At 37.3% G+C, this 26,095-nt stretch overlaps 1 protein-coding gene across 2 annotated transcripts in view; it reads left to right on the top strand.

Moving 5' to 3' along the window:
* Nucleotides 1–22,540, top strand: part of GK (glycerol kinase) — a 36,787-nt gene extending 14,247 nt beyond the window's left edge. The window contains exons 9-20 of one of the 2 annotated variants that reach the window (XM_055701582.1): nt 970–1,005; nt 1,601–1,668; nt 3,222–3,264; nt 3,953–4,033; nt 5,956–6,034; nt 7,888–7,984; nt 9,755–9,839; nt 13,049–13,169; nt 14,072–14,215; nt 15,198–15,278; nt 16,863–16,949; nt 20,101–22,540. In XM_055701582.1, the coding sequence (XP_055557557.1) occupies nt 970–1,005; nt 1,601–1,668; nt 3,222–3,264; nt 3,953–4,033; nt 5,956–6,034; nt 7,888–7,984; nt 9,755–9,839; nt 13,049–13,169; nt 14,072–14,215; nt 15,198–15,278; nt 16,863–16,949; nt 20,101–20,114 (936 nt within the window). In that variant the 3' untranslated portion in view covers nt 20,115–22,540. The remainder of the gene's footprint in view (nt 1–969; nt 1,006–1,600; nt 1,669–3,221; nt 3,265–3,952; nt 4,034–5,955; nt 6,035–7,887; nt 7,985–9,754; nt 9,840–13,048; nt 13,170–14,071; nt 14,216–15,197; nt 15,279–16,862; nt 16,950–20,100) is intronic. The other variant, XM_055701583.1, reaches the window with a different exon arrangement.
* Nucleotides 22,541–26,095: the final 3,555 nt, after the last annotated feature.

The following is a 26,095-nucleotide window of genomic DNA, read 5'->3' as shown; positions in this document are numbered from 1 at the left end:
AGAAAATCTGTCCTAGCCTGGTGAGTAAGAGGCTTCCATTAGGCTGACCACCTATATCTTACCCATTCTGTTCAGATGCTGTACATTTCCATTGGTTTAAGGATTAGCAAAAGCACACTTTCTAGACTGATAAATTGAGTGGACATTTCCAAATACGAGATACTACAATTAGAGTTCATGCCAAAGGTGTTTCTAAAATGTAATCTTGATGTATGTGTTTGCCTTAATTTGCAAGCTGTTGAGTATTTCTTTTTATAGTGAAGTGAAAAAAACCAGCTACTGGCTAGTAAACATTAGCTGTTTCATTTTATAAATGAGAAAATCAGGCCATTCTGTCTACAAATATTCATTCAATTATAGTGAAACACAAAATCCATGCATTTATAAATTGAATTACCTTAAATCCAGTTAATTAAAATGAGTGTTAAAGAAAAAAGTATTCAAATCAGAAATGCATTTGCATGGCTTCACTGAAAATGCATTTTCACAATTGCACAAAGAAACAACTTAAAGAAGTGTAAATTTCTTACGATACCTGTTGCAACTGAAACACTACATGAGACTTAAAATGCTGTATCTTAAAAATGAGGCATCTGTCTTTGCTTATTGTGTCGTCACTCTCACCTTTTTTCTAGTCACTTCACCATTTTGCACTTTTGCTTTTCATGCTTTACACTGACTGCACAGATTACACTGAACCTAATATTCTGTGCACTATGATTTAATCAAAATTTATGTTGAGAACTGCTGAGGTGACATAAAGTACACCTGTAAGTTTCCTGCTATTTTTTAGTAGTTTAGGCATAAGCTGCTTTAAGCTGAAGTCCAGCGTACACCTCAACTGAACCATGTTGCTTTTGTGATGCTTGTTTTCCTTTGAGCATTATAAGTTTAGCTTCTTTTTCATTGCCTTAAATTGTAGTCATGGAAAGCTAATTTGGAGCTTTTCTTTCTCTTCTTGCAAATCAGAAATCTGGAGCTTTGACAGGTGTACCAATTTCCGGGGTAAGTCCTACTTCAACTCTGATTCTGTCATGAGAACTTGATAATGCATGAACAGTGGGAAAAGCTTTTACATGGGTGAATCCTGCTACAAATTGAGGTTCACGAAGTAAACTTTTGAAGTTGAATTATTAATTGACTAGATTCTTCATTATTAAGTTAAGGTCTGACAGCTTTATTGCATATGTGTAGTGCTTATTGTAGTGTGTTGGAAACTTAGGATCTCTAAGTAAATGAGTAATGTTACAAAATGGAAGCAAGCTCTGCTTTATATATAAAAAGAGTTCAGTATGTACAAAATCCGGAAGTGTTGGGCAGATTCTCAGCTTTTTCCAATACAATATCCATAGAGATAGTAAATGTTTGTTTGGAGTTCTTTAAATTGTTCACCTAAGTAGCATGACACATTTTACTGGCAGTTCTTACAAAGGGGAACAGCAGTAAAAAGTACAGGTTCTCTCTATAGACTTTTCCTCACTTTCAGTTACCTGTGTGTTGCTAACAGATTAGTTATAGTTAAATGTGTCTGTTCATGTTCCTTTTTCATGCATATGATTCATGTGCACCCATTTGCTAAAATAAAAATCTCCCTTTTCAGTGCTTGGGTGACCAGTCTGCTGCTCTTGTTGGGCAAATGTGTTTTCAAAATGGGCAGGCAAAAAATACGTAAGTTATTATGAAAGTTGTAAGGTAAACACACTGTTCTGTTTTGAATTTAGTATTATATTCTCTTTCAAGCTAACTGCCAAATGCTTTTGTAGTTACCACATAACTACAGCTCTAACTTTTGACTGTGTGGACCTACAAAGTAAACAGTGTCCTGACTTTCATATAAAGTATTGAAGTTACTAAAGTTACATGGTTTGTGAGGTATACTTTGGAACAAAGTCACTGTAAGGAAAGATCTCTGTGACGGATTTTTCATTTTAAAAATCTCTGAAACACAGATTAAAACAGTTGCAGTTTCATTTAAATTGTGACCTAAAGTTAAACAAATACAGGAAATGTGTGTTAGATTGCATAGACTTGAATGATAAAAACCCACAGAATTGTAGATGGGAAAGGTTCACTTCAGTTGCAGTGCCTAGTTTTGCTTCTGTGTCTAGCTCAGTGTGGAGAATTCTACTCTTTTTTTTTTCTGTTTCTCAGTCTCTTAGTGTCCCTTGTTTAAAATAGCTGATCAGTTAAATCAGGCAACTGGTGTAATCAAACATTCATTTGAGGAAAAGCTCTCTGCTTAAATGACTTACTGTTCCATTTACCACCATGTGCTTAACTAAGCATGTAGGTACATGCACAGTATGGGACTTTCACAGAGTTAATTACACATTAATATATACTTGTTGCTAATTAACCTTCACTTTATCTTTTGCATTTCTACACAAATTTAATAGTTAGTGGCCTTTTATTTTAGTAGAACAAACATGGTTCTAAGTAATATTATCACAGTTAATTTTTGTAAGAAATACTCTTATACCACAAGGGACCTTTTGAAATAAAACAAGCTAAACCAAATGGTAAAAGTGAGATTTTTTTAAACTTATATGTGTAACTGCTTTAGCCTTTTTCTCTCAAATTTAACTGAAGACTATCTCGGGACTATTTTGAGCTATTAATTTTCAGGGTATTAAAAAGGTAGGGAACTCATACTTTCTTAGAATAAGAATGAATTATAAGTATTTTGTACTGCTTTTATTAAACTGTGCCCTTACGTGTGTGTTTGCACACATACATGTGATGTGGTCTTTGAATGAGAAACATACCATTTTTAGAACTTTTTGAACTGAGTATGTTTAAAGAAAACCCTTTTCCTTGTGACAGGAACGAAGTTCCTTGCATTTTCCCCTTTAAAAGCTTGAATTTAATATTGTGAAATATTTATTTTATAAAGTATCTTTCATAATCAGCTTAAATTGAAGTAGGTAAATACTGTGACCAAAGAGGAATTCACACTTAGTCTTCAGCTGTATCTGCTCCTTGATCAAGTATTATACAAGAAACAGCTAGAGCGAGAGGTGTGGGACTAGGTTTTTCAGCTGCAGGTTGCATTTAAATCAAATTTTAAGGGTGGTTTTATCATCAAGTTAATGGTAACATAACCTTCAAAGGGCAAAAAGTGGTGCCTTGATTCTCCACAGAGGAGTCATGGATTCATGAATTGCAGTAACAGGTTATCCTTTAAACATCCTAGTTTTAACTTAACTTTGCTTTCATGTTAGGTATGGAACAGGATGTTTCTTGCTGTGCAATACAGGTCAGAAGGTCAGTTGCACTTTTTAGTTCAATTTTTTTTACAATCTTAATATTTACGTTCTTGAGTACAACAAAATATTAGCCTTTCTTAAACTTATTAACAACAATTCTATTGCTACAGATAAGGAAAAGTTCATACTGAACTGTGAAAGAATAGAAAGTAATAATTTGTTCAAGGTGTTTCAGTAAGACTCCATTTCCTAGCTCCTTAAGTTTCCAAAAAATAACTTTTCATAGCAAGTTTCTTGCTGTTTCCCTGTGTATGTTCCTAAAATGCACCCAGAAGTGCTGAGTGTTGTGTTACTTAACCATATGCTTTTCTCCTTGTCTTGGCTATTTTATTTCTTCCCTTCATATTCTCCCATTATTTCTTTGTAGTTCTAGTTGAATAAATAATGCAAAGCTTTAGTTTCCTTCTCATTCACATCTCCTTCTAAAGATCCTCAATTCTTTGCTATAAGGAGGATGGAGAGACCTGGGGCAGCTTGTGGAAGCAAGAATTAACACCAGTGATGAGAGGCTTCTATCTTAGGTGTTTATTTAGAGTGACTGATAATTTACTTTGTTAAACTTTCCATATTCCATTTTTTTGCCAGTGAAGGTTTTGTCTCTTGTTTATTATCATTTGAATATTTTTATTTAAATATTTTCTGCCTTTGTTCATGCTTTACCTCTTCTTTTCCTTTTCCCCATTTAGTCTGTGTTTTCTGAGCATGGTCTTCTAACCACAATAGCTTACAAACTAGGCAGAGACAAACCTGTTTGTTATGCACTAGAGGTAAGTCCAATAATTTCTTCCTCTTTGTAATGATACATGTTCTCATTTACTCCTGTTTTCTAGTATCCTAATATTGTCTTCAGTTGTATGGAAATGAAAATAGCTTTGTGTTGTAGCTTGTGTGCCTCAAGGCTTACGTGGGGTTTTGGTTATCCCTATCTCTAATCTGTATCATGTAATCTAATAACAGTATTTCTACATTGCATTATTTATATTTTGGGGGCATGATGGCTAAAACATTTTTCTGTTACACAGTCTTTCAAATCTTTAATAAATGTTATAAATAAATAAAAAGTTTTTATACTAAAATTGGGTTTAAGAGAGAGGGGAAAAGGTACTAGTGTTTCACTTATCCTTTCATAACAAAAGTCATAATGAAATGCTTTGGGTTTTATTTCATTCTAATGCATTTTACTTCTAACTTTTAAAAATCTGAATCAAATTCCTGGGACAAGAATCCTCTAACAATTGAGCTTTTTTTTTACGTACTAAGACTTAGGTGCTTAATTCCAGAATTTAGTTCCTCAGTTCTCCACACAACTCTGAGGGCATCCAAATTCTGTAGAAAATGGTATTTTTACTTTAACTTCTGGGTCTATTGTTCTAAGGCTCTGCTTCTGAAGCACAGATCAGCTGAACATCTACTTGGCACCAAAGCTTCATCAGGAATGACAGAATTCTTCCATCTGCGCTGCTTAGTGGGCTTGATCTAATAGTTATTCTCAAAACACACATACTGAATTCTCTGCTGCTATTGAGCTTTTGTAGGGAGCCTGTTTTCCATGTGAAACACACAAAGACAACACACAGGATTTTCTTCATTGGGAGAATAGTTTGTGGTTTATATTACTTTACTAGAATGTGGGAGGCTGACTTCATTTCCTTTTCCTTCCCTAAGGAAAGTTGATGTTGCATTTGCCATGTTCTGGCAAACTTTGGGTTTTGACTTTGTGAGAGTGTGTGAGAGGTTTCGTTTGTTTCTAACCCATGTTCTTAAAGCAAGAACTGGAATTGTCTTGAGAGTGGTTTGTATTTCTGCATGCTGAAACATGTGCATGTGTAACTTTGCTTCTTCCTCATCTCCAAGTCTTTAATGATACTGTCTGAAGAAATGGCTTCCACAAAAGATATTAAGTGTCCTTTCTCCTGTGTCCATGCTAGAATCTTCTATAATTTGCTGGTTAAGACACTTTCCCAAGAGTCAAAAAATGTGGATTCAGCCTTTTCTTTTAATCAAACCCCTGTCTTGTAACTCTAATAGGTGGGTAGAAAACACCCCTGCTCCTTCAAGCAAAGGCTTTGAATGAAAATATGATGCTGCTCCCATTTTACTTGAAGCTTGGTCTGGCAGACTTGGGACTTGTAGAGAAGTCCATTTGGACCTGGAAGTGAGATGGGAGCCATCTATGATATGGTGGAGCCATTCAGGGCCATTTGCTGAGGCAACAGCAATTTTTCTGGCAAATGCAAGTGCCTAAATTTTCTCTCTGTCTGAGCTTCTGTATTTAGAATCTAGATGTAATCAGTCTTGGGTTTTTAAATCAAAGCATAAAAATCTTAATTCGTCAGAAAAAGAAGACTGAGGCTTCTGGGCCTTGTAACGATATATTCAGGAGAAGGGCGAAATTAGAGAGACAAGAAGAATGCTTAGGAAATATCATGGTAACTCCCCCCTATGGAAAAAATCATGTAATATGCACCTTTCCTACATGGAGCCTGTGTAACAGACTGCTGGTTTTACATGGCAGTCTCCAGCTGCTGAGAAACGTGTGTTTTGTTTGTGAGCATTCTTGGGAGTACTTTAAGCTGTGACTATAAGCCTGCAATTGGAGGCTGCAGGTACCCCTCCTCTGCAGTCTTGTAAAAAGGAACATGAAGCTACCAGTTGTTGTCTCCTAATGTGGTAATTTTATTTCCTTCAGGGATCTGTTGCAATAGCTGGTGCTGTTGTTCGTTGGCTGAGGGACAATCTAGGTATCGTTAAGACTTCACAGGAAGTTGGTGAGTATTCACAATTGGGAGCTGTTCAGTTTTTTAAGTTTTCATTACCAATGTCTTGACGTCTCTGATGTTGAATGAAAGCTCAAAATATTCAAGGAAAGAAAAGCTGGAAGATGCATATATTTTGCTGTGTTTGAACAATTTGCTTTGCATCCATGAAATTACTGTTTATTGATACATGTATTTCATATAGCATATCAATAGTCTTTGAAACCCTTCATCAGCTTTGTTCTATTGCAAGCTGTACTTTTTAGTAGTTTCCCTAGCAAGCGGATATTCAGGAAGATGTTATACTTACAGTGTATTTCCTAGTTTCATACAACAATGAATTTTCCAGAACCAAGAGTATTTAAGTCTCTACTACAGAAGCTAGAGCATATTTGATCCTAAACCTACATATTCATTCCTGTCATAAACATGAGAACCTAAAGCCGTATGTGTGCAATTGTTTATGTAAAGGCTTCATATCTGTTGAGTTAAGAACCTCAGTTTGCACAGCTCCCTCTTAAAGGAATCGGGGAGGATGGTAATCTGTTTTGGCTAAGAATACAGTAATCCTTTAGCATTTGGGTAGCTGATGTTTTCTGCTTGAGCTGAACTGAAACAAACTGGTGTGTGGCATAGAAACTAGGAATATATCAAACTTTGAAAAAGGAGAAAATGGTGGAAGCGTGCAAGTGTAACAGTTTCAAAGTGACAGACTTAATGAGATTTAGGATTAAAAAGCAATTAATTACATATTTTAATAATTTGATGTCTTATTCAAAGGTGAAAAAATTTAGAATTCAAATTTTACGTAGAACTTCAAAGATGAAGCAAAAACTGAAAATGTCAATCTGTTTCTCTGTAAGAAAGCCTTACAGATGATACAGAAGAATATAAACTACCGTCACATGAATTAGCCAGCTGTTGAAACAGTGTAATACCTCTTGGCTTCACGCGTTTGACTAGACCTTTGGAAGGTCTGAGTTTCAAAAACTTTAATCTTGTCAGTGGTTTTGAAGTCCCGTGGGATTTCATCATCTCTCCCTATTTACCTTTAATGTGTTCGTACTTCTCCCTTCACTCCTTTTTTAAGTGGAGCCTGTGTGAAATTGCCATTTTAAAAAGACTTTTTTTCTCTATTGCTATGCTTCTCTGATCAATACAAACAGAGGAAATTTACAGAAGCTGAAAAAAAATACTTTCTTGTTATAGGAAGGAGCTGCACATTAGCATTACTTCTTTTGCAGTTCTAGGTGGTTTAATATAATTTTAAAAATTAAAATATTTTAATTTTGGGGACTTCTGATATCTAAAGTTATTACTCAGATATTGAGAAACTTTAGATTTTCTTGTAGCTGACCTTGTGATTATATACATAAGCCAAGAATTTAGAACTCTAAATCCATTTGAAATTAATGGGAATTTAATTCTTAAATCCCTTTGGTCTTGATCCAGTTTCCCTTGCTTACTTTGACTTAAAAGCAAGTAAAATGTGACCTTTTGGACTGCTTTGAAGGGTACATTCTTTACCCACAGGGTACCCTTTGAAAACCTCACAGTATCTAGGTCAGAATATTGAGTACACGATTTTGGTTTTCAGTTTTAATTTTTCATTTTACATTGTACATTTTTCAAACTCCCTATGCCCCATCTTCCATTTATATTGTTGCAAATGGAAAGCTTGTTAATGAGGAGCAGGGTGTGCCAGAGTTAGTTGTATTTTCTACTTGTGTGTGGCTTGATTATTTTTGTAGCTACCTAACATATTCTATCTTCCCTACTTAAATGATAACACCTTTAAGTGTCATATTTACATGTTGGAACAGTTGTGAAGAGCTAAGCGAAGGTTGTTTGTGTGTGTGCATTAGAAAAACTGGCCGCGGAAGTGGGGACTTCTTACGGCTGCTACTTTGTGCCAGCATTTTCAGGACTGTATGCACCATACTGGGAACCCAGTGCAAGGGGGTAAGGATCTAACTAACCACTGCATTTGCCGAGGGATTTAATGTTTTTACAAATAATATCACTAGTCCTTCCAGGTATGTGAAATTGTTCTTTTTGTTCCTTTGACATGTCTGGGTAGATCATTCTCTGTGGTATCTTCAAGCAAGTGCTGTGTTTCTCCTTTGTACTTTGCTGTTCAAACCAGCAACTGCTTCTGGGAGAGAAAGAAGGATTAGCTAGCTCAGCTACTCACACGCCTTTCCCTGCCCTCCAAAATAAAGTAGGAGGTGGGCAGGGAAAACACATGGGCTTGTTTGTGCATTTCGAAAGACAAGTGCAAGATAGTTCTATGATTCTTGCCCTAATGAGGCCAACTTTTCTTCTTCACACATTTCTGGTTCTGAAAAGATTTTCATCTCACTAAAGAGGAAAAGAAGGTCTGCATACTGTGAGGCATCAGGCAACAAAAGAAAGTGAAGAATTTAGTGCTGATAGGTGTTTTTTGAGCTCAGTTTCTGGTGGCTGCTGCATTTACTATCTCAAATTATACATATTTTATATATAAGTATATGTATATATATACACACACACACATATATTAAAATATTATATATATATATAAAAAATAATCATGTATATATAATATACTTAATTCCTACCCACTTCTTCTCCCTCTCCTTCCTCTTAAGTTCAGCTTTCTTTCCAGTCTATTGAACACTCTTTTCCCCTCTCCTGCCATTCCCTTTCCTGGTTGTTAAGACTTAACTAGCTGCTACTAGTTAGAGCTACTAGTTCAATCAATAACCTTCTGTTCGTCTTTTCTGCTGTTGTGAGCTTGCCTACTGTTGCTGGAATCAGAACATGCCATGGGAGTCACAGAAGCATAACAAATTTGAATATAAAATAACTTGCCTAAAGTGAGAAAAAAAAATCTTAAAGAATATCTAGTTTCCAAGGTTTCAAGTAGTTGGATCTTTAGAACTTAGATGCATTTTGTACATCAGGAAGAAATAAATCATTGATATGGATGTTTTTAGTTTTTCAGATCACAGTGCTTAACTTTTTAACTGTTAAAAGCTGATATTTGGAGTGGTAACAACTAAAAATGTCCTTTAGTATCTTTGAACTTGCATGTATCCAGCAGCAAATACAGCAGCATTTCTGTGTAGTATGCTACTATTCCTCAGATGTCAAAAAAGAATGAAAGGATGATTATTTGCTCTGCAGTTCAGACTACATTGGCAGAATTCAGCTTACTCGTGGTTACATGTAGCATAATTTCCATATCCAAAAATCTCTTTGAAGGTGCAGAAGCAACTAATGATCAGAATAGATCTGAAAATGACATTAAGCATTTAGAGCACAGCACTGACCCAGCTGGGCTTTTCCTTAAGAACTGAAAGCACTAGAGAATTTCTTAAGGTTTTAGTGATCAGCAATACTATTTTTTAAAGAAAAATCGGCCTTGATCGTGCATTTCCATTTCTTAAAGAAAGACTGGAGCTTGTGTGTGTGTTTGTGTGGTTATGGGTGAATATGCACCCATCTGCATGCAGATTGGCAATACATTTTAAGTTTATAGCAATTGTATCAATTGGTCACTGAAAGCATGTTTGTCAGGAAAATAAGGATGAGAAAGTTTAGATTAAAGAGGCACAAGCTTTTTAATATTAGAAGGCAGTCATGCAATGGAACTGATGAACTTTGAATTAGAAGGCCTAGGTCTGAAGTAACGGTGTATGTCTGGTAAAGAAGTATGTCCTAACTGGTTTCTTTTTTTCTTTTCAACAGTATTATCTGTGGCCTTACTCAGTTTACAAATAAAAACCACATCGCCTTTGCTGCACTAGAAGCAGTCTGCTTTCAAACACGAGAGGTAAAGGCAAATTGACTCCTAAACTCATTTAAGTTAGTATGATAACAGGGACTGTAGCTCTTCAGGAAGAGAGAAGATTTTAAAGATTTAATGAAGATTAATCATATGCTTTATATTGTACTTAGATGCTATTCTTTTCTCTATGTGGTGCTAACATTGAAAGATTGTTCCTGTGGGTTTAGCTACAATTAGGTGGTTGGGTAGTACATTATTTTGGAGTGGCAGTGCTGCTTTTTATCAGCACTTGAAATAAGGTGAATGTATTTTGTGAATGCTTTGAGAGACAGAACATAGAAACAGCAAATGACAAGGCCAGTGCTATAACTAAAAAGTTGCATCTGTGTAGGAAACTACATTTTATATTGTCTGCTGTGATGGGGGTGGCTTACGGTGCTTCCAATAAACAAGAACAAAAATGAGTTAGAGCAAGACAGCAGCAAACATACCGAGGGTAATCTGAATTCACTTCTTCCCCATTATACTTTGTATTGCCTTAGCTGGCGTTCTGCAACAGCAAACTCAAATTCTCACAGAAGAATTTAATCCTCCAACCAAATCAGAGGGGTTTATATCAGTATCTGAGCTTTAGAATCTTTATGTCACCATCTACTGTCAATTTACGCTCCCTGTGTTCCATACAAATACAGGAGAAAATGAAATCCATAGAACCCAAAGGGTAACAGTCAAACCTGAATTTGATTGCATGTTTTTAAACTGCTGTTATTTAAATGTACTGAGTTTTAAAATAACACCCAGCTAAAACTGTGAGAGGAGGAAAGCAGCTTGCTGTTTCTGTAGTGACAGAATAAAAGGTACTCATGTGGAAAAAGACAGCCAGAGATTTCACCCAGCTGTCTGCTTTTGAAGCTGTGCTAATGGCCTCTGAGTCCTCAGAAAGTCATGAAGGAGCTTGGAAGTAGGATATATCTCTAATTCTGCTACTAGAAGTCAGGGTAAAGTTACAGGGAACTGAACTGACAGTCTAGTTTGTTGTGTGCTCCTCTTTCCATGTCCCTCTTCCCATCCATTCCCTCTCATGTGACAGCTCAATGAACTTTCCAGCAGAAAATTATCCCTCTTTTTGCTAGGCTTTTTTTCTGCTGGATTAATGACCTCAACTGCCTCACCACGAATGTAGCAAATATCAGAACAAGAGGCAGAGTATGTGGCTGGGAGTAGGAGGGAGGGGAATAAAGTTTGCAGGCTGAGTAAGAGTAAAGTTAACTGTTAGATCTAATACTTCCTTATACTTTAGTCAGTGTGGTTTTATCACAATGACAGGAGCGCCTGATCAGGCCTCTGGACACATAAATTGACAGATTAAGTCCTTATGACACAGATAAAATACATAAACATTTTTCAAAGATACTTGTTAGTTTTGTGTTGTCAGAAACAAAGTTCTTTTGGCTTAATTCCTTTTAAAATGGAACTCTTTTGTATCCTTCAGGCAAACCCTCAAATTTCATGTTCATTGGAGTTCTTGCTTCTTCTGTTGTGCCATCCAATCCATCTAAGTCTCTGTTCCTTCTTCTGACCTCAATAGAGATAGTAGCAGCATGATCATGATTTGGTTTGTTCCTTCATCCCTTCCTGATTTCTAGCATTCTTTTCATTTTTTTTAATCTCTGCTGAGTGCATGGTATGATCCAACATGCCCTTGCACAGTGGTAAACAAAGCCAGAGCCTCCAACAGTACATGTATGTAAAGCTGAGATGATGAGGCACTGTTGAAGTTCTGAATGGTGAAAATGGCAGGTGAAATCGGCATAGACAAATGTAAAATGATACATGAGAAGGAAATAAGTGGTGGGGAGCAGTACTTGCTTAGTAGTGCCAACAAACTTTGCTGCTGTGCTACAAATCCTGTATTCCAGGTTATTTCTAATTTATTGGACAGTGCAGGCCCATGGACAGGTGCTGCCACCATAAAAATTGGCCTTACTCTTACCTTCTAGATTTTTAACCATTGTTTATGCTGTGGCAGTTTCTTTAGTTCTTTTAAAGACTTTTTGATAAAGGACCTTGCTGACTTACTTTCTGAGAGTGGGTAGAGTCTACTTGACAACTCATCTTTATGTAATTTTTACTACCTTACAAACCTAAAATTTATTTCTTCCATTTTAAAAAAAACATTGATTTTTCCCAGTAAGGATTGTATAACTGAGTACTTCATGGACTACAAAACAGCATAGAATGTGTTGTACCTTTAGTGTTTTTTGTGGTCTATGTTGATTTGTCATTTAAAGCTCAAAAAAGCACACCTCTGTGTTTTTTTTCAAATAAATCAAAAAATTAGAAAGAGCAAATCATTCTGCACTAGTTAATGCCTAACTTTGTCAACAAAAATTATGCACCAACCTTAAAAAAGGTAAATGACATTTAATTAACAGCTTTTACAAAACCCTAGAAACCGCACTATCCTGCATTTAGTAGGTGCTTGTAGGATAATGCTGTGATGTTACCAGTAGCTAAGGTTTGAGGCAAATCTTACATTTTTAGGAAACCCTTTAAAAACCGTATTGATAGGTATCAGTGAATTAAATGCTCCACTCTTGATTAATTGTCCCTTGAAAACACTTTAACACTTTTCATTTATTTTCAGCTATCCACTGTGCCCAAAAGAAGGAAACATAATTTTTCAAAAAATTACACTGTTTATTTTTGAAGTCTATCTTGTGTAATGTGAAATTCTGGATTTTCAACAGCTAATTGAAAAAGAGGCAGCTCTTTCAAAATAGTTAAACATTCAGCAGTTCCTCCTGAAGTGTCTTCCAGATCGCTAGTTCAAACTTTTTAATTTTTCAGTTCTTTAATACGTCAAATTAGAGAAAGTATCTAGACAAACTGTAATGAGCTAGAGGACTCCATTTAGTGTTACTTCTTCCTTTGTTAGCTTTGATAAATGTTATAGTTGTCATCAGCTTTTCTTCAAAATTCTTCTCAGACCATTTAAGCAACACAGGCTAGATATAGAGCATCAGAGGAGAACCATCTCCTAGAGTACAATTTCTGTAATAAACAGAATGCATTTGCTCTGTGTTAAGCAAAACTGTATTGTCACTACCTTTGTTTTGCCCTCGTGATGTATAGGGGAGGGGAATTATCTACTTAACACTCTTCTTCAGCAAATGCTGAATTATCTGTATTTTATACTCAGAAGGTATCATGGATTTCTCTGCAATTAAATCGTAACATATATTACTCTTAAGATTTTAGATGCCATAAACAAGGACTGTGGGATACCACTAAATCAGTTACAAGTAGATGGAGGAATGACCAATAACAAAGTTCTCATGCAACTCCAGTCAGACATTCTCTGTATTCCAGTAGGTAAGATGAAATTACAACTCCTATTTTCTTTTTAAAGCTGAAAACAATATTGGTTTGTAATGGGTAATGAGGGCAAACTGGATGGCTTGCTTTGTTGTTGTTGCTGGTCTTTTGCTGCTGCTTGAGGAAGTTGTGTTGTTTGCTGGGGGTTTTTGGGGGGGTAGTCAGAAAAAGTTTCTAGATCTTGCATCCAGTTTTGAGATTCACTTTCATAGAGTATCACTGACTTCCTTATTTTATTGAAATATTACAGCACTATAATGGTATTGAAGTTGTTATATCAATGTCTAAACATTTGACAGTTTTAAAATCAGTGAAATTAATGGTCTCCTGCAACATGTTGGCCCTGAGAATCTTGCTCAGAGATAAATCAGAACTTCACACCTCCACTGCTCATGTGGGGTGGGATGGTCTTCCATATCATCTGTGGAAGGCCAACAAGCTAGTCAGTACACTCTTAAGATGCCTCTTTTAAATAGAAATGCTTTTAATAACACAGTATCTAGAGCATGGGAACAAGACTGATAACTTAGCCAGTGATCACTGCTTTGAGGAGGGATGGAGAAGACAAAAAATAGTATATTGTTAACAGGAGTACTCTAGGGAAACATGGCTGAGGTCAGCAGCCCTGCACATGGTATGAAAGTGTGCAATTGCATAATTCTGTCTTGAAGGAAGTAGTGAGCTGAGATATTTCAAAGACTTGAATGACTGATAGGTGAAGTTAACTTCATAACCATGTGAATGGCAATAAAATGAGGTTTGCAGTTGGTAAACTTAAAGGAAACATATAGCAGTTCTACAAAATATGTATCATTCTAGATATATAAGTCTTTAGTTCTGATGTCATCAAGGTGACTTTCATTAAAAATCATCATGGCCACCTCTGTCATTTACTTCAGTAAAGCCATCAATGCCTGAAACAACAGCTCTAGGAGCTGCTATGGCAGCAGGAGCCGCGGAAGGAGTTGGAATTTGGAGTCTGAATCCTGGAGATTTGACAGCAGTGACATGTGAACGATTTGAACCACAGATCAACCCAGAAGGTAAAACACTTTCATATTGTCTAAGAAGTTGCAAACTTAATATTTAGTGTCCAACAAATTAGGGGTTTTCTTTGTTGCAGTCTCACATTGATATAAAAACTGCTATATATGAGTATCTTCACAAATGCTGAAGATCAGCTTCACAGTGTTTGGCTTAGAGAAAAGTGCATTTCACTTGCTGTTTTCTCCACTTATTGACTAGTAAGATTGGAAAATGATTAAAACAGCATAACTATAGGGGAATGTGTTTGGGGTTTTTTTTCTTCTTTTTGAAGGAAACTTGGCACTGGGCATTGCAGTTAGTAGCTTTTGATTTATAGCAAGTAAAATCAAAGAAATCTTGAAAGTTTTTCTGAGAAGGATGTCTGCTAAAGCTCCTATGCATTTGTGAGTTTTCACAGATGTAGGAAGGACAGACTGACTGTTTCGGGGGGGACTTTTGGCTTTAAAAAGCCTACATTAATTACCATTTTTTAGCTAACTGTCTTTTTCGTCAGTACTTAAGTGCTTCTAGAGATGGAAAGTATTTACTTGACATAATTAATCCATATGCGAGACAAATACATTTTTGTCTTAGCAATTCTTTCTTAACTTTTGGTACAGAATTTTGTCTTACTGTTTTGTGTATAAATACTGATATAATCCCTAGTTCAAAACAGTATTTTCAACACTGAAGGGCTTCTACATGAATAGCAATTGCTTCATATTATTCTACTTATAAATCTCCTTATTGGTGAGCAAGCAGAAAATTGATTTTAAAGTTTATTTCTCCTTACTGTGCATAACTCTGGAGTTTGGGGTTGGTCTGTTTTGGGTTGGTTTTTTTGGTATTCAAAACAGCATTTTATAATACTTGTTCTGTCCAGACAAATTATACTGTGCAAAAGAGTAGAAAGCTAATATTGTAGTCTTTGCTTAAATACTTGTAGTTGTATTCATATCCGTTGAGAGGTTTTTCTGTTTGCTGATTTCTCAATTTCAGAAAGTGAATTTCGCTATGCCAGATGGAAGAAAGCTGTGTTGAAATCTATGGGCTGGGAGACATCTGAAGCTCCTTCAAATGGTAAACCAGAAATTAATGCAGGTCAAGTATTAATAATTAGACAGTTAGCCTAGGTAGTTAATTTGGAGTTTGGTGACCTTTTCTGTTCATGCCATCTCTGGACTATTCCAATGATCTAAAAATTATTACTTAAAACCACTGTGGAAACAAAGTAGGAAAGTAGATAGATAGGTCTTCATCTTGAAAGGAGGACAGAAGCAGTATCTTGCAGGGCTCTAAAAACAGAGGACATGAAATCAAGGCTAACTTCTGGTTTTGCAGAATAGCGTTGGTTTACAAAAGTCTTACCTAGAAGAATAGATACAGCACAATTCTATGACAGTGCAGGGATTTCATAAACTTTCTTATACTATAACCTCATGTTGCAAAGGAGAAGAGTTTCATCCTGTGATTTTTCTTGCTATATCTTGCCTTTTTTATTTGCTATATAGGAAGGAGGGATTGATAGCCACATCAAAATCTGTTTGACCCACAAGAGCTAAGAACGAGCATTTATCTTGGAAGTAAAGAATTGCAGACTTATTGTTCACACACAGAAAATATACGAACACTTTTGAGAGACTGAACAAGATCTTTCTTGTGAAGTAGAGGGCTTTTTCATCCATCAAGTTTGAATTGCACAAAACCTGCAGTCTTCCATGATCTGTAATTTTATATTTCAGGATAAGTTTTTAGTCCTGAATTATCCTACAACACATCATTTATGGGCTTTATCTTCATTTCATTTTCTTTTGTTGAAAAAACTATTAGAATGAAAAGTATTAAGTAAAGAATCCTTGAAATGTAAACTCCCCCAACAATCCACAGTTGCAGCCCTCAGGCTGCGTGAAGTCTCTTACTTTATTATTACATTATATATATATATATATATATATGTAAAGTATTGGCTTATTTTAGCCAAAGCTAAAATTTTCTTTTTACCATCTTATAAATTGATTTAACTATTTCCTTTCACATCATGGTTATACAAACAATTTCATCAAGGCTGTTTGGAAGGGAAATAGGTAACTTGGCAGGAGTAATAAGATTCACTTCAGTATTGTCCACCATGATTTAGTAGCATTACATCTAACCAACCCTCTGTTATGTATCCTAAAATCCCAAGTGCTTGATGCTTATCCTACTTACATGTCTTTATCTCCTTTTGAAGGATACAAAATTCTGCCTTGCAGAATATAAAAATAGCTCTTGTTCTTCAGGTGATGTGAAAAAGGGTATGTTTATCAAAACATCCTCAGTGATTATCTGGTTTAACACTGTCAGGGAGGAAATGTTACTTTCCTTAGTTCTTGCTTTGAAACTTTGTCTTCCGCCTACTAGGAGTATTTTGAGATTGAAGAATACTAGAAATGGGCTCCACCTAGATAGTGCTACAGTGGAATTTGGATTTTACCTCTTATTTTGAGAGCCTGTTTAAAATTATTGTGGGGGTTATGCATAATCTTTTTTTAGTTTTTCTGCAAATGTCACTATATTTGTTACTTTTTGCTGTTCATATGATTTTAAAAATATATATTGCAATTTATATATATATTTCTCTTTTGATTTGCTTGACTGGAAACACCCTCCCCTGGATGACATCAGGTGACACTAGTATCTTCTGTAGTCTGCCTTTGGGGTTTTTTATTATGAGTAGCATGATAATGTTAATCGGAGCAAAGTACGTCTCAGGTTAGTTATTATTTGAACTAGATCACTTTAAAAGCTGTCTACACTAGTTTAAGTGTTGGGGTTTTTTGTATTCCATCTTGTTTATTTTTAGCAAAAATGACTGATGCTTTTTGTTGTCCATGCACACGAGTGTTTGAGGGTGTGAATTAAACATATGGTACCTAAGGGAACCAAGAGAATGCCATCTTGAATTCATCCTCACGTGCCATGAAATTCATAGTTGTTAGATGCACATGAAACCTTGAACTCTCCCTCCCTTTGTCTAGCTCTGCAGACTGTACACGATTTACAAAAGTGATACAGGTTTTGCATTGCCTGCATAACAGTGTGCATTGCAGTTAGAATAAGGTTCTGTCCTTTATCCTGTATTTCTTCTCATAATGTTTAAAATTATTTTGAGTCTCTTGTTTAAATAAAATGAAGACTTTTCTTCTGTTCCTGAAAGGCTTCATGTACCCCCTTCATTTTTCTGGTCCCCTTGGAACTATTGCATGGTTAGAAATCTTCATCTGCTAAATCTATAGAATATTCTTTTTGTACTTTGCTTTTGATGGATAAGTGAATTCGTTTTGTGTAAAGAGAAGAGACCCTAAAAGGCCTATCTGCAAAACTGGGGAAAGGGACTGTGTGCATATGCAATGAAGATGCATCTTCAACCTATTAATATATGTTTTATTTCAAAAGAAAGTTCTTGATCTGGGAGACAGTGTTAGTTACTTATGCCAGAAGTAAGACATTTCATTAAGATATTCTTACGGTAAGAAAAAGAAGTTTATATGGTGATGCCTTTTGGTCTTTTTGTTGTGTTTCATAATTTCATGTCAAAATATTTTACAGTATAGCCATTGTTGCTGCTTAGTAAGCTTTTTGGAGGAGATTGTTTAGTTTTCTTTCTTGGTTGTGGTTTTGGCGGGATGGGTGGGGGATGTTAATTAAACAGACAGTTGAGGACTCCAGCATGCTCCTGTGATGTGTTTGTATTTTGTTTCTAAGTATTCAGCCTGAATTAACTATTCAATTGTATTTTTACTTGCATGGAAGAGACTGTCTGAGCTTGTAGGAGAACTAAAATCAAACTAAACAAACGCTAGGCAAAAATGAAACTGAACAAATGGATTGACATTGATTTACTAACTCTGTAATGTATCTATCTGGGAAGGAGAACAATCTTTATTATGAAGAATAAAATAAAACCAGCTGTGAATAAGTGGGTAAATTTTTAACAAGCTAAACTAAGCAGCTTGAGTATTAATTACAGGTCAGGTTCTCACCACATAGAGGATACCTAAAATAATATGAAGAACACTGCTAAGTGGGTAGATAAGCAACTTAAATTCTGGGTTTATTGCTTTTTAAAAAACAACTAATCAGTAACCTGCATATAAATATCTAAACTTGCGCTGCTGGAACTGTTAACAAAAGGTGAGGTTTTTTCTCCGTTCCCTGAGCTTGTCATTGCCTTTCTGACCCACAGGTGAAAAACATACTCAGCTCACTCTGCCCTTCAGAACCCATTTTTGGCCTTGTTTTCAGATAACAGTAACTATTGGTATAGTTACCATTACTATATATATATATATATATATATATTTACTATATATACCAATATAGTTACTTTATATACCAATATATGGGCCTATTGTTTACTTGGTAAGCTTGGGAACAGGAGAAGTTGCAAGTAATTTCCAGCTCTTACTTGTTTTACGAATGATGTTGTCTAAAAAGGAATAGCGTCAGTGATGACCATGTACAAGTTGTATTGCTCAGCTGTGTGTTAGGGTAGAACATGATATATAGAATTTGTGTGGCTGATTGGAGCAGGGCTGCTTCCCCCTTAGACATTTACTCTGGTACAAATACCCTTTTGCTTTTAAAAGCTGGAACTAGCTGACCAGACTTTCCTTCTAATTCAATACAGGAGCTCCATTAATTAATTTGTTACATTTTATCTTTTAATGAAACACTGGAACTCCAACGCAGTCATCAGTATAGTAGGTTTGAGGATTGAATCTACTGAGGACTGAATTCATCCTTCATGTGCTGGAACAGCAGTAAGTCTTGCATGGCAGCAGTGCTGTTGTTGAGCATGTCTCTCTAGGGCAGGGCCATGATTTTACAAATACTGACATGCGAACGAAAAATCTGCTGTGGCAGAAGAGAGAACACTAACATGGCAAAAACCCATTTACAGAACCATTAAACTAACAGCCTTTTCATGCAGCACCTGATGACTGAGTATGAAAAACCGCTGTATTTTATGGTGTCATTTCATAATGTTATCAAAATTGAGTCAGTTACTTGTAGCTTATCTTCATTCTTCTTCTATCCCAGGGGAGAAAGGACCAGTATTTTGTTTTATTTCACTAGTCAAGTGAGTTGCGTGTAGTAGCTGGAGTCCCTATGCTAAGAGTCTGCTAAGTTTTTCACACTAGTTTTAGACGTGGGCATCTGAGGGATTTCAACATATTCTGTAGTTGGCTTTTTGTGGGGGTTGGGAGTTAACTGAAAGCAGTACTGTACTTTATCAGGCTCAAATTTAAGCAATTGCCTTTGCATGCTTAAATTGGCACCTCTGAAGTGAGGTGTAAGCAGGGGTTTGCTCTCTACAGGATCTTGTGTGACATCTGAAGTACTGGGGTATAAAGTTCTTTGACTTTATTCTCACAGAATAAGGGGTCAGTACTGATAGTAATACTATATTCTTCCTGCTTAAATATGCTTTAGGGGTTTTTTAAGATTCTGTTTTTCCTTATTAGTTTCTTGCGTTGTGAGTTACTGCCAAATTGCATACTAATTTACATACAGGTATCACTATTTCTGCAATAGTTGGTTGCAATAGTGTTTCCCAAATTTCTGAAACCTGAACTCGTATTCAGAAAAAAATTAATTTAGAGTACCTTTCGTCAATTCTGCTTGTTAAAAATTTACCCATCTTAATAGTGTGGTCTCTTCTCTCCTACTATATGCACATCCCACACACTTAACTGCTGGTTTATCTGGTGCCACAAGATATAACTAATTTATAATTGCAGTAATTGAAAACAAAATGTGTTTATACTCGGTTCCTCTAATAGCTCAGCTGTGTTACAGAATGTTATTAATGTTTCAGAGTAAATTCTATGTTACTAATGCATATTCTTTCTTATTTAAGGTACTGGTAAATGAGACTGCTTAGTGGACTCTCTGGATGCAACTGCTTTTTTTGTTTCGTTTTGTTTTGTGTCTGAAGAGATCCCACCACCAATGTGATTATACTACTTGTGTGACTAAATCCATTCACGAATCCGTCTGTTGGCAGCCCCTGAGTAACCTCCCAGTGGTACACTGAAACTTAAGTTTTCGACCCTTCATTACTCTGCTTCCTTCCCCATCAGCTCCTACTGCACTGGAGGCCTTTGTGTGGACTATTGCATATCATCCTCTAAAACTTCACAAGCCCTAGATTTGTTTGAGTGTTGGTATAACAAACCCCTGAAGCTTCTGAGGTAATGTCAGATGTTGAGCTATCCTTTTCAGGGGTTTCGTACTTTATACAACACCCTGCAGAAAGTTAATGATGTGCTATAGAACTTTGTAAGCATCTTACAATTCTTCCAGCTGCTGTGAATTACCTTTCATATGTCTGTGGTTGCCAAAGATGTTTTATTGTAGTGGCTGCTGGTCTGAAACACATTCAAGGGTACAAACCTTTTAAACACTAGCTCAAAGCCTGTTATCAGCAGCATGCATTGCCACTGGTTTGGCAACGAAGACGCTGCTGATACAGTCCACAGAGCACTCTTGAAATGATCAGTTACAAAGTTAGAAAGTTTGGGTTGGCCTCTGGCTGACGTAGTCAGTTTGCTGGTTGTATTTAAGACACTTAAGTTCCATAGCTATAAAGAGATACGAGTAACTAAATGTTTTGGCTAAGGCCATCTTTTATGTTCTTGTGCTTTTCTGTTAGTTTGGAAAGACAGATTTGATGCAGCATGCTGTTGACAGGACAGCTTCTTGGTCCTCAGCAGCTGATAACACTTAAAACTGCTCTGTACAGTGCACTTTTCTTGACCAATACTGCATATATTCTGTCACCCTGCTTAAGGATATTTTAGTCACTATTTGTTAAACTTTTGAAAGTTGAAGCTAACCTAGTTTTCCTTAAAGAGGGTCCACTCCAAATTAAGTATCAGTGCTTCAGTTCTTAATCTCATTTAGTATATCTCAGGGACCAAAATCTTCCACTGAGTTTTCATGTCCATAGTTCTAACAGCAAGTTGTTGCAAAATATACTGGGATAACCCAAAACCCTGACTTGGAAGAGTAAGCACTTGGCACCTGAAACGGGCCACTAGAGTCCACAGGCAATGTGTGTGACAGCTGAGTTGCGTCCACTTGGAAACTTCGTCTTCCGCAGGTGAAGGAGTGAGGCAATAATCTTATCTTCAGCTTTCCTCTTTGTACCAACAGTGTGACAAATGCCAGCCTTATTGGTTAGGTCAGAGAAAATGCATTCTTGTATAGCGTCATTCGAATGGTACAGAATGATAGCGAGGTGAAGTGTGGGAACGACATGGAGAATTTCAAAGATGTGTTTAAATGCACTAGGAGTTAAAGGGAGCGGTTTTTTGTGTGCGTTTGTTGTTAAAGTTCTTTTAAAATACAGTCTCTAACAAAGTTTGTTTTTCTTTGTTACATTATGATTAGAGGCTTAGTTTTTAAAAAGATGTTAAATATGTGTGTCTGAAGCAATGGATTGCACAGAAGTTCAGATCTGTACAATATATTTAATATCAAATGCATATTAATTGCCTTTTTATTATCAAGTGCAATGACCTTTGAAAATGTGACTTTTAATTAAGAAGTTAGAGAAGGAACATTTTTCGTCCGGTGGCTGCATGTATAAATTTAACAGAGGGGGTTCTTTTACACAGGTGAAAATATAACAACATCATTCAAATCCTGTATCTCCTGTAAATACTCGAAGGTGAGGTGTGGCAACTAAAATTTCTGGGGTTTCCAGTGTATTGGAGAGTTGAAAAAGAGTGAAAAATGAACATGAACCCATGAAAAAATCTTTACACTCAGAGCTGTGGCTGATCCCACCTGACCCCAGGGAACAGGAGTGACAGCAGCCTTTGCAGCACACAGGGTGAGGGCAAGCACACACCTCAAACACTGAACTTGTGAGTGTGTCTTCTTGCCAAAAAGTACTCAACCTGGGAACGATTAATGTTGAAGTGTTGCCTTTGCCAGTGATGTATTGGGGGGGGAAGGTAGCACATAGCAAGTAGGAGGGAGGTTTTTTGCTGCTTTTCTGATTTATCTTATACTGGGAAATGCAATTCCTATTACTTTTTCACTGAGTAAAATTCATTATTTTATTTTCAATTGCCGTTGCAAATATTTTTAAAGAATTTCACACTACTGTTAACTTTCTACCAACATAGTTGAAATATATTGTAAACTGTGTGTTGGCGGGGAGGGGACAAACTGTTGAAAGTTAGCTTTTTGTGAAGCTGTGATTTATTTTTTTCTATAAATTACCAGATTTATAAGTTCTTACTTGAGAAATGCGTTAACTTGGTATTAAAATACCATAAGTAAATTGATGTGAGCTGTCAGTTTTTTCTTGCACATCACCTTTCAAACACATTTTCAGGAATCTTTTTTACATGAGTCATTGGTACACATTGACACTTATTTTATGATAGAGCACCCTCTGTAAGTATCACAGACACACACTTTAACTTGCTCAGCTACGCGGATCAAACACATGCAGCGCTGTGTTCTGCTTTTCAGTGGTATAATCAGTTTCAAGGTCTGAATCAGAAATTACATTTCCTCAAGTCCCTCCATACTCAAGAAAAAGCAGGAAAATGCAAGCAAAACAACAGGAAGGAACACAGTCGTAATACAGGTTTGATCCGAAGGTCTCAAACATGATTGCTTGGTGGCGCCAATACGCCAAAGGGGTTTTGGTCTTACACCTTTGTCTGGTAATTGCTGCAGATTAAAAAGCCACTATGAGTCGGGGGAAGAAATATTCCTGAAATAGGAAACATTGCTAGGCATGCTAGCCGGGAGCATAAGGTACTTCCATTATTTTAGGAAAGAAGCATGGGGGTATGTGTATATGTGGAGGGTACATTTATGGAGTGTGCCCGCCAGATTCCTGTTCTGTCTCTTTGTAGCTCCTGATTGTATTCTACACATCTAGTGCTGCATAATTTTACCAAGGCTATAGCCTTCACCTGTAGTCTTACAAAGTCTTCAGTCCCCTATATCACAATCAGTTGTGTGAGTCAGAAACAACACCACCCCCCACTGCCCACCCCCCAGCCCTTCCACCCCCCCCAAAAAAGCAGTTAAATAGCAGCACAGAAACCTTGGCTAGCATGTTGTTATTCCTCAATATCAGACTTCTCCCTCTGCTTGTGAGACTCTAGTGTCTTCCTTTCACATGGCAAACTTACAGCCATGCACAAAAGCACACTCAAATTTCATGATTCTTCAGGCTGGAATAGTATGAGATTAGAAGTTTACAATAAATTAGTAATTAATATCAGAAATGTATATGTATAAAGGATCTTTGTTCAATGAAAGCTAATACTATGTCTAGTCTATTATTGGAACTCTATACAAACAAGCTTCTTGACGTTCATATCGGCATGGAAGCCACAATCTTCCCATCTAAAGAATCCTGCATCTGTAGCTATTGGAGTGTCATCCCATCGCAAGCTGTAGCACAAGGCCAGTATGACTTTATAATTATTAATTACTGACTGGCATTTATGGAAGTAGTACGCGTCAGTCCTGGAGATAAGGACAGGCAAATGAGAAGCAGCCTTTGAAAGCTCGGAAATGGGACAGGAACATTGCTGGAATGATTTTCCTATGCTGTTGAGAGGGCCTTCCACAGGCAGGAGAAATGGGCTGACAGGAACCTCATGGAGTTTAACAAGGGGAAGTGCCGTGTCCTGCTGTTGGGAGGAACAACCCCTGTGGGGGCCAACCTGCTGGGAAACAGCTTTGCAGAAAAGGTCCTGGGGGTCCTGGTGGGCACCAAGTTGAACATGAGGCAGCAGTTGCAACAAAGGTGGCCAGCAGCACTTTGGGCTGCATCAGGCAGAGCATCACCAGCAGGCCAAGGGAGATGATACTTCCTCTCTGATCAGCCCTGGTGAGACACATCTGGAGTGCTGGAGTCCAGCTCTGGGATCACCGGTATGAGAGAGACACAGGCATACCAGAGGGAGACCTGTGGTAATCAAAGATGGTTAAAGGACTCGAGCATCATATGGGAGAAGCTGAGAGATCTGGGACTGCTCAGCTTGGAGAGAGCTCAGATACAAATACCTGATGCAGAGGGTAAAGGCCATGGGGCCAGACCCTTCTCAGCAGTGCCTGGTGATGGTGAAAGACAATGGGCACAAACTGAAACACGGGAAATCCCATTCAAACAAAACAATTTTTTCACTCCACGGGTGGTCATGTATGGGAGCAGGTTGCTCATAAAGGCTGTGGAGCCTCCATCCTTCAGGATACTCAAACTCCTGACCTTGCTGACCACACTGAGCAGGGGTGTGCCTTCCTGCCTCTGCTGATCTGTGAGCCCGTGCTTAGGTCAGCCACAGCTTGTCTCCAGCGCAGGCTGAAGGCTTGGGCTAGATAATAACAAGGGCCAGGGAGAAGGCAACGCTAGCTTATTTGGACAAAACCATTTCACTTTGTATGAATCAGTTTACACCCATCACTGTATTTCAACATTATTCAACCGGCACGATCACTACGTTACCCTATATATGTATTTGCTTTGGCAGAGTCAGCCCTATTGTGTGGGCTTGCTATCCTACTTGGTTTAGTTTTGAGAGAGAATCTTTTAAGCGGTTGCAGTGGGAGTCCAAGTAGAATGACTCCTTTTCAGATTCCTGATTGCTTTAGTCAAATGCCTTATTTTTCACAAGGAATTATACCACCAGGCGCTTCAAAGCAGCCCAAAAGGCAGGCGTGGGATAATATGCTTCCAAAGAGACCACAGTTAAAGTGTGGTTATAAAAACATAAAAATATGGGTTCCTTAATTATTTTTAATGGGAAGACATCAATTTGGGAGTTGCTTCTTTTTGTCTGTAGTGTTGGGTTTTTTTAATCTATGGGCTGCTGATCTGAGGGTTCCTTCTCTGACTGTCCTCAAACGTTAATTCACTTTGGTTGGAAGGATCTCCCACACGACTGCTTTGCAGTTCTGCAGGGAGGGAGCACTCTGAGAGCTGAAGATCCAGCAGCTCTAGCTTCCTCACCGCCTGATACATTTCTTGGGTCTTGTGCAACTAGGAAAGAGCTTGCAGACAGGACAGCGCTGGTGATCAGTTGTCACTGTCTAGAGCAAGCATTTTGCCTCCCACTGCCAAAGCTGTTGCAATTGTCTTCTATTTGTTTTGGCAACAGGATGGGTTAGTCAGCTGCTCAGCAGCATGCGCATTTCCTATGCTGCCTCACAAACAGCTTCGGGAGTTTTGAGTATATCGCTTTAGCTACTTACTTTCTTCTAAGTTTTCTGACTACATCAGTCCTGTCCATCTTTCTTGCATATGTTGTCTTGCAGGTGAACAGATCACTGAAACCTGCCATAGAGCTTACTGTTTGATACAGAGGAACTCAAATTCATGGACTGTTTGTCATCAGCTTTTATGAGCACAGACATCCCTTCTGTGCCACCGCTCTGTGTCCAACAACAGGAGTCAGCTTACGGGATGCATAACACAAATATTAGTGCTCTCCCCTGCATGGTGTTTCAGTATCAACATCACTTTCTTCCACAAACGCTAGTGCCCAGTGCTGCCCCGTTCTGAAAGAAGGTTACTTGAAAAACTATGTAAATGGCTTCAATCTCTGTCAGCTTACGACTAGAATCTAACTCCAAGTCTTCTGTGGACGGCACTTTCTGGAAGTTATTGTGCCAGTGCCGCTTGTCAACCTTGATTTTTCAGGGAGAATTGATTCTTCAGTTGCACAATTCTGATGAACTGACTCTTCAGCAGAAGAAACTGATTTAACAAGAAGAAAAGCTTCTAGCGCTCTCACAGTACAAGAGGCATCAGATACTCACCGAGTTCTTTGTTTTTAAGGAAGAAAGGCAAAAGGAGGGAGAGTGACCTGTCCGGA

This window comes from Falco cherrug, chromosome 2 (assembly GCF_023634085.1).
Source record: "Falco cherrug isolate bFalChe1 chromosome 2, bFalChe1.pri, whole genome shotgun sequence".
In the NCBI taxonomy this organism is placed as follows: Eukaryota; Metazoa; Chordata; class Aves; order Falconiformes; family Falconidae; genus Falco; species Falco cherrug.
Note: the sequence above shows the minus strand (reverse complement) of the source record. Positions and strands in the feature narration are given on the sequence as shown.